General features: G+C 40.5%; 1 protein-coding gene across 1 annotated transcript in view; it reads left to right on the top strand.

The window, feature by feature from the left end:
- cux1b (cut-like homeobox 1b) overlaps positions 1–13,473 on the top strand; it is a 36,568-nt gene that overhangs the window by 8,142 nt on the left and 14,953 nt on the right. The window contains exons 7-12 of the mRNA XM_056473279.1: positions 941–1,017; positions 1,184–1,250; positions 4,601–4,649; positions 5,553–5,657; positions 7,111–7,299; positions 11,898–11,956. Coding sequence (XP_056329254.1) covers positions 941–1,017; positions 1,184–1,250; positions 4,601–4,649; positions 5,553–5,657; positions 7,111–7,299; positions 11,898–11,956 — 546 coding nt within the window. The remainder of the gene's footprint in view (positions 1–940; positions 1,018–1,183; positions 1,251–4,600; positions 4,650–5,552; positions 5,658–7,110; positions 7,300–11,897; positions 11,957–13,473) is intronic.

The raw sequence follows: 13,473 nt of genomic DNA, 5'->3' as shown, positions 1-13,473 counted from the left end.
TTAGATTCGTTTTGTCCTTGCCACTGACTAATTTGATGTATGTTCACAAATATATTAAAGTTATATTATAGAAATATACACTCACTTTATTAGGTACACCTGTCCAACTGCTCGTTAATGCTAATTTCTAATCAGCCAATCACATGGCAGCAACTCTATGCATTTAGGCATGTAGACATGGTCAAGACGATCTGCTGCAGTTCAAACCGAGCATCAGAATGGGGTGATTTAAGTGACTTTGAACGTGGCATGGTGGTTGGTGTCAGATGGGCTGGTCTGAGTATTTCAGAAACTGCTGATCTACTGGCATTTTCACACACAACCATTTCTAGGTCAGAAAAAGAGAAAATATCCAGTGAGCGGCAGTAATGTGTGCGCAAATGCCTTGTTGATGCCAGAGGTCAGAGTAGAATGTATGGGCTGTAGCTGGATGGGCTACAGCAGCAGAAGACCACACCGGGTGCCGCTCCTGTCAGCTAAGAACAGGAAACTGAAGCTACAATTCACACAGGCTCACTAAAATTGGACAATAGAAGATTGTAAAAACGTTGCCTGGTCTGATGAGTCTCCGTTTCTGCTGCTCGAATTTCATTCGGATGGTCGGGTCAGAATTTGGCATCAACAACATGAAAGCATGGATCCATCCTGCCTTACATCACGGTTCAGGCTGATGGTGGTGGTGTAATAGTTTGGGGGATATTTTCTTGGCACACTTTGGGCCCATAAGTACCAATTAAACATTGTCAACACCACAGCCTACCTGAGTATTGTTGCTGACCATGTCCATCCCTTTATGACCACAGTGTACCCATCTTCTGATGGCTACTTCCAGCAGGATAACGCGCCATGTCATAAAGCGCCAATCGTCTCAGACTGGTTTCACACATATAAAAGACTTTAGCTTCAAGCTGTCCGTAAACGGTCTCTTCTGTTCTAATAGGAGGTTACAGGAGTCGCAGGAGTCTTTGGTGTGTAAACTACAGGAAGCTGAACTCAAAGCCCAGACCCTGCAGACAGGTACCGTCCACTGCACCCATCTATATGCTATTATACCATATAATCAAACAGCTCTGCAAAAGGATATGTGTGCATGCTGGTGTTTACAATATTATAGTAATCTATACACTAGTACAAAAGTTAAATGACAGCATTCTGTTATAAAAGTGTTTGTGTGTGTCTGCAGCACTTGAACGAACTCAGACGGAGCTTTTTGATCTGAAGGCAAAAAATGATGAAGAGTCAACTGCAAAGTAAGTGCGTTTTGTTTGGTAAATTCCCTTATATTGATTATTGTTCTTGAGTATTTATTCCTTTATCATCTTTTATCATAATTATTTTATCAGTGGTTTCTCCTGTTAAGTCTTTTCACGTTCGAAAGGCAGTTGGGTTGCAATAGAAGCCACTATAAAGCTGGATTTCTTGTCTATGCCAATAGCCTAGTGGTTAGTGCGTCGACATATAACACCCTGGTGTTTGTGGCGACCCGGTTCGATTCCTGGCTCGAGGTCCTTTGCCGATTCTTCCCCTCTCTCTGCTCCCCATACTTTCCTGTCTGTTAATCTCCACTGTCCTATCAATAAAGGTGAAAACCCCTAAAAATAATTATACAAAAAAAAATAAAGCTGGATTTCTACTTTCACCTGGCTCCATTGAATGTGCGCATAGTGACTTGTGGAGGTTTTTATATCTTTGACGTGCTGTGCTTCATCGCCTTTATTTAATTACCCTAATTAAACAAAGATAAACCAGGATCCTCCCTTCGCTATATTTCTTAGCTAGAGTTTAGTTAAAGGATCGTCTTTATAATGTATTTTGCAAAAGAATAAATTAGATTCATACTTCACCACACAGGGTAACTGATGGGTTCTGGAAAATGAAGTCAATGTCCACTCCAGTGAAGATTAGTAATAAAATACACTTTTATTAAAGAGCCCATATTATGGGTTTTTGAAAATGCCCTTCCATGTAGTGTGTAACACAGCTCTAAGTGAAGTGAAATATCCAGCTAAGGCTTAAATCTGTAAGTGTACAGTGTTTAAAACTATTGATTCATCTATAAAAGAGTCGACTCATAGTGCTTCAAACGAGTCGTCATGATAACGAGTCATTAGGTGTTTCGCGATGACGCAGCCACGAAACACAAGCCTCGCCAGTAGTTACGCGCGCAAACCAGGGAGATTTGAAACCTGCGGCCCCGCCCACTAACACAGAAAAAACACTAGACACACACACACAGACGCCGCCGGTCGAATGAAGTCACGCTGTGCTCAGATGGATAATATTGACAGTCTCTACCCAAAGATGAGTTGTGAACTGTGAAGAGTCAGTGGTTGAGGTTTATTCACTAGTGTAAGTAAGTGCGATTAAAATTGTTGCCTCGTTTAACTTGCGAATTATGTATTTATTGTGTTTTGTTACTTGTTAACCTGGTACAGTACACGCGGTTACTCTTTAGTAGAGAGAGAGAGAGAAAAAGAACAGGTCGAGTTTGTGACGCCTAGGGGCTAGGAGACAGGAGACTCGCGTCGCTTTCCCTAGTTCTTCTGAGGAGCGTTGTGTGTGTGTGTGTGTGTGTGTGTGTGTGAGAGAGAGAGAGAGAGAGACTCGCGTCGCTTTCCCTAGTTTTTCTGAGGAGCGTTGTGTGTGTGTGTGTGTGTGTGTGTGTGTGTGTGTGTGTGTGTGTGTGTGTGAGAGAGAGAGAGACTGACTCGCGTCGCTTTCCCTAGTTCTTCTGAGGAGCGTTGTGTGTGTGTGTGTGAGAGAGAGAGGGAGAGGGAGAGGCTAGGAGACTCGCTTCGATCTCCCCAGTTCTTCTGAGGAGGGTTGTGTGTGTGTGTGAAAAAAGCCTTACACTATGAAGCGCGTGTGCACTGTGACTACTTTTATATAGTTGATTACCAGCTGGGCATTTCACTCTGTCTCGTGCTGAAGCCTGTCACTGTCGACCAATCGCAGCAGGCTGTCATCGGTCCAATCAGCGCAGATTAGCTTCGCGCTGAGGAGGGGTTTGGGAACAAATGAATCGCTGAACGATTCATATGGGAGTCGCTGGGATAATTAGGTAAAAATAAATGCAGATTATAAGACCATGACAGTGTTTTATGACCTTGCATGCATATTAGACTGTTGTTGGAGACCCTTACAACCTAAATATGACCCTATTTCATGTATAATATGGGCTCTTTAATAAAATAAAATCCAGTGAAAAAGTAGAATAAACAAAAGACAAATAACAGAAACAAAATCCTTACTTTATCTTCCGTTGAGGATAAAGGGCAACCGACTTCAGTATACAGAAGTCAGAAAGCGCAAAGCTGCTTTGTACATTTCAGCTTTTATACTCATCATGCATAGATAACGATCGACTCTGGGACCGTGTTGGGAGACAGGTCCCATAAACAATGTTCAGAAACAGAGCATAGATCAATCATAAACACAGGTGCACATCTTAATTAAATTCCACATTCAAAGAGCATATATCATTTGAACAGTGGGAAAATCCCTCGAGAAGACAGATACATAGTCATCCGAGTATAAGTCAATTATTTGGCAGTTATATTATCAGCCTTCATGTATAGTGTGCCTATACATTCATGCACTAAGAGTTATGTGTTTAAACTGAGCAGCGAGGTCAGTTAGAGTTCCTTCAGTTGGTTTGTTGGTCCTGCGCGCCCTCTTGCGGAGGCGCCTCTCCTTTCTCTTACGCTTGGTTTCTTCATTAAGAGTTGTGCTGTTACGCATCGGGATATCAGAATACATCATTAATTTTTTTTGTGTCTCTTACGATCAATGTCATAAGATCAACCAGGCGCAACAGTGCTCACCGTTGTAATAATATTTGCATGTTGAGATATATAATTTATAAAATATTTTATTAATTATAAAATATGAAAAGATTGTATATACATAGGGTGACGCGGTGGCGCAGTAGGTAGTGCTGTCGCCTCACAGCAAGAATGTTGCTGGTTTGAGCCTCGGCTGGGTCAGTTGGCGTTTCTGTGTGGAGTTTGATTGTTCTCCCTGCATTCGCGTGGGTTTCCTCCGGGTGCTCCGGTTTCCCCCACAAGTCCAAAGACATGTGGTATAGGTGAATTGGGTAGGCTAAATTGTCCGTAGTGTATGTGTGTGGATGGATGTTTCCCAGAGATGGGTTGCAGCTGGAAGGGCATCCGCTGTGTAAGACATGTGCTGGATAAGGTGGCGGGTCATTCCGCTATCGCGACCCCGGATTAATAAAGGGACTGAGCCGAAAAGAAAATGAATAAATGTATATACATAACTGGTTGCGTCCGATGTACACACTGTTACAGTCTGTGCTAGTTCAGGATCAAGACGATTTTTGATTTGTTTTTAAAGAATTTAATAGAAAAACAGAAATAAGACTTTGATGTGGACTAGTCAAAACCCTGACCTGAATCCAATTGAGATACTGTGGCAAAGTTTCCACCAAGATATCAATCAGCACAAAGGTTTTCAACATAGAATATTAACACGTTTTTCTTGAGCAGCAAATCAGCATATTAGAAGAAAAAACAGACAAGAGACGAGTGTGGCATTTATCGAGAATCATCTCTACATGATGAATTGATTTGCTTTTCAGGGCTGATGAGATTGACATGGTGATGATCGATTTGGAGCGAGCCAATCAGGTACAGCTGGTTTGTGTTTAGAGCTTTCATGAAAGTCCATAAATGTGAGTTTTATCAGACATCCATCATTTGTCTTGTATTGACAATACATTAGTTGTAAAGATTAATCCATAAATTATATTTGTTAATTGCTGTTATTATAGAACTGAAGTCAAAATTATTCGCTCTTCTGTGATTTTTATTTTTTTATTTTTTCCTCTTTTTTTTATTATTTCCCAAATGATGTTTATCAGAGCAAGGAAATTTTCACAGTATTTCCTATAATTTATTTTCTTCTGGAGAAAGTCTTATTTGTTTTATTTAGGCTAGAATAAAAGCAGTTTTAATTTTTTTTAAATCATTTTAAGGTCAATATTATTAACCCCTTAAGCAATATTTGTTTCCTATTGTCTACAGCAGTGTTTCCCAACCCTGTTCCTGAAGGCACACCAACAGTACACATTTTCAACCTCTCCCTAATCAAACACACCTGAATCATCTTATCATAACATCAGAAGAGACTCCAACACCTGAAGTTAATGGGTCAGATAAGGGAGACATCCAAAATATGTACTGTTGGTGTGCCTCCAGGAACAGGGTTGGGAAACACTGGTCTACAGAACAAACCACTGTTATACAATGACTTGCCTAATTACCCTAACTTAACTAATTAACCTAGTTAAGCCTTTAAATGTCACTTTAAGCTGAATACTAGTATCTTGAAGAATATCTAGTCTGATATTATTTACTGTCATCATGGCAAAGATAAATGAAATCAGTTATTAGAGATGAGTTTGAATATCTCTGTTAAACAGAAATTGTTTGTCTAACAATTCTAATATCTACTAATTCTGACTTCAACTGTATATTAGATTTTTTCAGAAGAAGATTTACTGTGACTATGTTGATTGTGTTTTATTGCAGAGAGCAGAAGCTGCTGAGAGGGAAGCTGAAGCTCTTCAAGAACAGCTCATGCTTGCTAGCAAATCAACCCAGCTGCCAACACGCACTGACAAAACTCCATATGCGGTACCAGCAGCATTGATATAGTTTACGAGCCTTTCTCTTTATAAGTGAGCATGTGCTTTGATTAATCAATGCTCAGTTAATCAGATTTATTACAATTCGTATTATTTAGGTAAAGTTAAGCTAAACATAAACACTAAATTAGCATTGAGAGCGTTGTAGCATGTGACCCAGGTTAACCGCAGGACCCCTAATGAGGAAAATGTTCTGTAAAATGCGGTAAAATCAATAGTCTATTTGTTTGAAGTGAAATCATCTGGTTTTCGCTTTGGGATATTTTTTTGCTTGCATCATTGGCAGCTAATTTTGCATGTTTTTAAGGCAAAAATTTTAAGTTATTATTTCTGAAAACGAGACCATATTTTTGCGTGTCTAGAAAATGCTTCATGGTTTTGGTGTTTTTAGATTAGAAACGAGATAAAAACAAAGACGAGACGAAAATAGAAAAGTAAAATGACTACAGTTTCAGGGAAACATGCCTAGCTCATGAACTACTGTGCGCATGTGTTTGTGTTTGTGTGCATGTCTGTGTTTGTGCACTTGTTTTTGTATGTGCATGTATTTCTGTGCGTGTGTGCGCATGTGTGTGTGTGTCTATATGCATGTGTCTTTGTGTGTGCGTGCGTGCGCGCGCGCCTGTGTCTGACTGCTTGTGTGTGTGTGAGTGAGTGAGTGTGCATGGTTGTCTCTGTGAGTGTGTGTGTTTGTCTGTCTGTCTGCGTTTGTGCACTTGTTTTTGTATGTGCATGTACCTGTGTGTGTGTGTGTCTATATGCATGTGTATTTGTCTGTGTTGTACACGCGTGCCTGTGTCTGACTGCGTGTGTGTGTGTGTGTGTGTGTGTGTGTGTGTGTGTGTGTGTGTGTGAGTGAGTGAGTGAGTGAGTGAATGAGTGAGTGTGCATGTGTGTCTCTGTGAGTGTGTGTCTCTCTGTGAGTGTGTGTGTTTGTCTGTGTTTGTGCACTTGTTCTTGTATGTGCATGTATTTCTGTGCATATATATATATATGTGTGTGTGTGTGTGTTTGTTTGTCTGTCTCTGTGTGTATACCTGTGTCTGACTGCTTGTGTGTGTGTGTGTGTGTGAGTGAGTGAGTGAGTGAGTGAGTGTGCATGGTTGTCTCTGTGTGTGTGTGTCTCTCTGTGAGTGTGTATGTTTGTCTGTGTTTGTGCACTTGTTTTTGTATGTGCATGTATTTCTGTGCATATACATATATATACATATACATATATATATATATATATATATATATATATATAAATAATGTTTGTTTGTTTGTTTGTTTGTCTGTCTGTGTGTGTGTGTTTGTTTGTCTGTCTCTGTATGCATGTGTGTGTGTGTGTGTGTGCGTGCGTGTGCTAGTATGCATGCGTGTTTGTCTGTATGTTTATACATGAGAGAGATCTGTGCTTTATTGATGTGTCTCATGTATTGTGTGTGTGTTTGTGTACTCAGGACGAGTGTGTGGATCTGGTGCCGCGCTCCAGTCTGGAGGCTGAGCTCAGTGCGAAGGACCGCGAGATGCTTCAGCTGGTGGAGGATGTTCAGAGACTGCAGGCCAGCCTCTCCGCTCTCAGAGAAAACACACACACACAGATCAGCCAATTACAGCAGCAGCTCACCATGAAGACCACTGCGCTCACGGTACACACACACACACACACTCAAGAGAAGCATTCACTGATCGCTCAAAAACTCATCCACTCCACTTAAAATAATTCATGTGTCACGTAATTGTGCTTTGGTTGGGTGTTACCAGAAGACTTTATCAAATTTATTAAAATAATTCTAATTATTTCCGAATAAACAAAGCAGAAACACTAAATGAACACTGAGAGTGTTACAATTTAAGATTATAAAAACCAGATGTGCCATACATGCAATCCTGATTAACTGCATGACTCCAACTCAAAAAAGGGTCAGAATGTTTTGTAAAATGTAATAAAGTCAATAGTCTATTTTTTGTTAAATGGAGTAAGTTAAATAATCTAGTTTTCACTTTGGAATAAGATTTTATTCAGGCAAAAACTCACTTAAAAGGTGCTGTATGTAAGTGTTACGTCCCTGATGTTAAACGCCCAGGAGTGGGAGTAACAGTGAAAAGTTTTAAATGTTGGTTGGGGTGAGTGTGGATCAGTCCCCTGCCTTCACGACAACACACCAAATTAAAGTTAAATAAATTTATTAACAAATGTACAATCGTAAAACAAAACTGGGAAGCAAAAATAGACTTCAGGAGGGGGAAAGGCCAAAACAACAAACAAAAGTACCCTCTAGCTAGTTAGGGAGTAAAACTGTCTAAACTGACAAAGTAAAATTAAATCAACAGCAGAAATGTACACTAACTCCCTAACTAAACATAAACAAGAGAAAAAGGGTTTTAGAAATAAAATGGCACCCACCTCCCTACAGCATCCAAACACAAAGTTAGTTTTCAAGAACAGTTCTTGTGGTTTCAATAGCTTTTACAACAGATTTTTAACTTCTACATAGGGATGGCTGACGTGAAACTGACGTTTCGACACTGTCGAGATCCCGAAGCGCAAGTGTTTCGAAACTCTGTGCCGAAGCATGATCCGAAACACCCAGGTCACGTGACTAAAGTGTTTCGAAACACCTGGTCACGTGACTAAAGCGATTCAAAGCATCGATCAGTTCAGAAGCGTTTCGAGTCTTGGAGAATCTGCATTTGACTGACAGGGTCAAATTTACGCTTTTGTCACGTATGGCCTAGTGGACTGTGCGTGTGCATGTTGTTACAGACTTTATATGACTTTTGGGCTCGAATCCCGACTTGTACAAATACTCCAAAATCGTGATTTTATGTATTTTAATCATGTTACTGTTTATGGTGTAGTCTAGATATGATACAGCTGCAGATACGCCATCAATTTAACATCATTTTTGTAACTGTAAAACAATTATTAATATTTTACAGTACTGTGATGGTTGGGTTTAGAGTTGTGGTAGACATTATTAAAATACAATAAATGGGAAATTTAATGAATAATATAAATAATTCTTGTTAACTTCTGTCCACAACTGTATCTGATCTAACAACAGCCCTGTTTTATGACCAAAACAAGCCATATTTATTCACAAAGTGTTCATTTGGATGTCAGACCAATGTTGAAACAAAACGATACACAAACAAAGCATCACTAACTGATATTAAAGCATTTCAAAATAACTGTATCAGCCTGGACTCGAACCAACAATCCCCGCATGGAAGTCAGGAACTCTAACCACTCCACTATTTCACTTGAGTATTTGAGCTTACAAAGTGGGGTTTAACACCTCAATTTGCTCAACTGTTCTTTGCTGAAACTGTTCCAGTGCAATACATAAAAAATGACCACTAGGCGTCACTGTAGAGCGGGGTTTCGAAACGTTTCGAAGCTTCAACACATTTGCTTCAACTGTTTCAGTGTTTCACGAAGCCTCGCTTTGCCCACCACTACTTCTACAAGTTAAGCACAACAGCAATGATCATTTCTCAACCAAAAACCACACTCTGGAAGCAAGCTTCAATGTGGCTTGCAACTGGCAGGCTTTTAAGCTTGCCGGGCAACGAGTAGCAGGTGCAACCAATCAACTTCCTCTCCTCCACACCTAGCTGAGAAACAGGAATGGAGAGAGAGAGAGAGAGAGACCAAACACAATAATACATTCAAACACCATAGAATGTAACAGTAAGTTTTTGTCTCTTCTAAAGCATATAAATACCATCATATGTTTGCAGATATTTCAGAAACATGCTAAGTGAACTCTTGTTTATCTGAAAATCAATGCTGAAGTCAGATATTCTGCTTTGAACATGTGTTTTCCATGCTGGAACACTGTCTTGTTTTGGTCCCTTTAACCTGCCCAATGCTAGTTTAGCCAATTATATTTCAGCACCCCGGGTTGCCTTTTGAAAAACCGCGTATTTTATTCATTCGTTCATTCAGAAAGGCTCTGAAAGCATGCATTCGTGACTGAAATGCGACCTCTGGTGGACAGTGGCAGGATTCAAAATGAGACGCAGATTCAGAGTTCCACATGAGGTTATTAATTAGCAAATAATATACATACTACGAATGTAAACATTAGGTGTGCAGGTTACTTGGTAACACCATGTCCTAACAACACGCTACGTGACGGGATTTGCAGTGATGAGCAATTTGGCTGTTTGCACCAGACAAAACACGACAGAAATTTAAACAGCTATTCAGAAGCACAGAATATGCACTCACTCATGTAATGGTAAGGTTTATAATCTAATTAATACATATTAAACCTCTTTAACATTATTAAATGTACATGCTGAATCACTGTGTTTAGTTCTAAAGTTAAATTTCAAAAGGTTTTATTTTATTTTCCAGATCTGAGGTGAACTATCTGCTGCTGCTTTCAGTATATGGCAATAAATGTCATGTAAAATGCCATTTAAACTCACATTGTTAGCATTTAACACTGAATAAAGCACATGAGGTGTACCTGAGGTGATCAGTTTATTAGCAGTGAGAAATAGAAGCCGTTTGTAATATATCAATTCGAGATGTTGGTTAGGACATAAACTCCTTTTACTGTGGAAAATCTTCAACCCAGGCTCATTCTGAGAACGTAGTCCCGAGGACGTTTCTGGAGACCGCGAGATACGTCCCGGGAGGTACGTATTTTTGCAGTTTTTGTTTTCGCGAATCCGCGAGAGGCCGCTGTGCGCGCTTTCTCCCGCGCCGTTCTCGCGTAAACCCGCTAGAGACCGCTGTCGAACGACCTTCTGCCTGCCTGGATGACAGAATGATTGACCGTGCGACCGGCCAATCGGCTGACCCACCCTCCTCCGTCCCTAAACCCAACCAACAACGATTCACAAAAGCCGTCCAGAAAAAGAAAAGCCCTCGTCTAATTTTTACCACGTTTTCGTATTTTGACCACATTCTCACCCTGTGACGAACTTGTTCACTTTATTTTTTGGATTTTGTTTTCTTACCTGATTTCTGGAACCGCTCTTCCCCGGACTCGAACCCGGTCGTCGTCGTGGTCAGCCCCTTTCTGCGCCTCAAGTCCGCCAAAGTACACGAAGAGCTAACCGGACAAACTGGTTGCAGCGGGAAAGCCCTCCACACGGAGGCGAGCGGCCGGCCGGCAAGCACCGAAAGTAACGGCGTCACACCGCCCTGCAGCGTTCGCTTAAAAAAATGAAATGCAGCCGGACGTACCCCCGGCTACGTATTTCGCAGTCTCCAGAAACGTCCACGGGACTACGTTTTCAGAATGAGCCTGGGTTGCAAATCTTCCTTCTATCGGTGCCGTTGCTTTTATTTAGAACACGGTTTAAATCAGCCTTTAGGCTCAAGACTCGCTCCTGTTGGTCTGATCTGGCAACCTGCGCTTGCGTTTGGTTTGATCCAGGAATGTAATACCTAGTTTAATCACTGGGTGTCAAACTTAAATACTGCCCTTTTAAGTTAGACGCATTACTTTTGAAAACCAGACCAAATATTTGCTTGTCTAGAAAACGCTTCATGATTTAGGTATTTGGGACAAAAACGTATCGACTCAGAATATAACAACACATAATTCCAATATGTGATTTTGTTATAAGAGATCCTGAGATGATACAAATGTGTGATGGGAGGCATTAATGGACTTTGCAGTGTTTCCAGCACATTGTAGAACATCTGAAATGTAGTTTTGCTCTTTCTAAAACCCCTCAGCCGTCAGTCCGTCATCACAGTGCTTCAGTTTTATTATTAATTTATTATTATTCCCTCCAGAACTGTCTTGAGCAGCTGTCTGCACTCCTAAAGAGCCCCTCACGCCTCCAAAAACACCGCATTGTGTTCAATGCATTTAGTCTTCATTTTCTGAAGCGCAACTCATTTATTAGAGACAAAAAAAAGACTACAGTGGCTCCTCAAAACACACTAAACTACATTTCTCTGTCTGATGTTTGGCACCCCAGTTTATCAGGAAGTGACAATTTTGTTGTCTTTGACTCATTAGATGGAAATGCTGCTTTATTCTCAAATATTTTACGCAATATATCAGTTTTGTGCATAAATTTAATTAACATGTTTGGATGGACTGTTTCCATCCAAAGATGTGAATTAACTTTACATGCAAAATGGATATATTGCATAAAATCGCATATATCGAACTACTGATGTGTAGTGTTCATCAGATAGTCTGAGCTTACACACTGTAACAGATAATGTTGCACATTTTCCTTCATCTTGGTGTTTTAATTTTTTCAGCAACTGGAGGAAAAGCTGCAGACGCAGGCAGACTATGAGGAGGTGAAGAAAGAGTTCAGGTAAGAGATGACATAACTATTTTTATGGCTATTAAAGAACTCACACTTAATCATGGCAATGATCTTTGAGAAAACAAGAAATATGTAGTATCTATCACACCTAAATCTGTTCAAAATAAACCAAAAAATCATGAAAAGCTTGATTAATCACTAACAGATACAGTTGAAGTCAGAAGTATTAGTCCCACTGTATATTTTCCCCCCGATTTCTGTTTAACAGATTTTTTTTTCAGCACATTTCTAAACATGATAGTTTTAATAACTCATTTCTAATAACTGATTTATTTTCTCTTTGCCATGATGACAGCAGGGGCGTTGCTAGGCATAAAACTCTACTGGGGCTAGGCTTGTGCCGGTATTCGGTAATGCGATAAATCACGGTAATGAATATGCACGATATTGTTATCGCGGGCACTTCAAAATACCTTGAAAAATAATAGATCCGAATTTATATTCTTGGAACGCGCCTTGGCTTATTTTCCATCAACCGCTTGAAGAAACACTGCGTATATGCTGCGCAGAACTGATGCGCACTCTGATGTAAACAATCCCCGCATGTAGAAGCACTGTGTGCGCGCCGCCGCTGCCACCGCACTATAATCCTGACACGAAGAAGAAGCATGGCGGAAGGAGGAACGCTGCCGACAATTTATCTCCCTTCAGCTTATTTTCCATCAACCTCTTGAAGAAAACTGCGTATATGCTGCGCAGAACTGATGCGCACTCTGATGTAAACAATCCCCGCATGTAGAAGCACTGTGTGCACACAGCGCGCGCCGCTGCTGCCACCGCTCTCTAATCCTCACACGAAGAAGAAGCATGGCGGAAGGAGGAACGCTGCCGACAATTTATCCCCCTTCAAAAAGGGTAAAGTCAGAGGTTTGGAAATATTTTGGGTCCAAAAAAAAATGCAGAGGTATTGCTGATCGAAGACGGTTTCTCTTTGCACATTCGCTTTGATATAATTGCTCAAGTTTACTTTTATATTGTGTATTGTTTTATTTATATTTATTTGTATTTAAATGTTTGAAGTACCTTTAGTTAATTAAAAAGTTATTAAAGTTACTAAGTTGACGAAAGTGAAGTTTGTGTTTTTTTTACCTGTTTCTCTAGTAAAATTACAATACCGTGATAATACCGTATACCGTGATAAAAGCTCAATCAATTAATCACAGCATGAAAATGTGATACCGGCACATGCCTAACTGGGGCACGTACCTCCTTTAAACTTTTGTTTTGTCGATTTGCAAAACAAAAAAGGCTGTTACGCTGGTTTTACAACGCATGAGCGGCGCGTAACAAGCAGGTAGCCTGCTTTTTTGGCGCGCATGTTAACTACCAGGACTCACACCGGCAGAAGGGCAGCGCGTGCAAGAGGCGCACGGGTTCTCTGGGCACACGCGGAGATGCGTCAGTTTGCTTTGCTTTCACCAGCGTTGGTTCGGTTGCACATAGAGAATAACCGTCTTTATTTCGGAATTACCACTCTTAATAAATACACTTGCATATGTAGTAAA

Source organism: Danio aesculapii, chromosome 15 (genome assembly GCF_903798145.1).
Source record: "Danio aesculapii chromosome 15, fDanAes4.1, whole genome shotgun sequence".
Lineage (NCBI taxonomy): Eukaryota > Metazoa > Chordata > Actinopteri > Cypriniformes > Danionidae > Danio > Danio aesculapii.
This window is presented reverse-complemented; position numbering and strand designations above follow the sequence as displayed.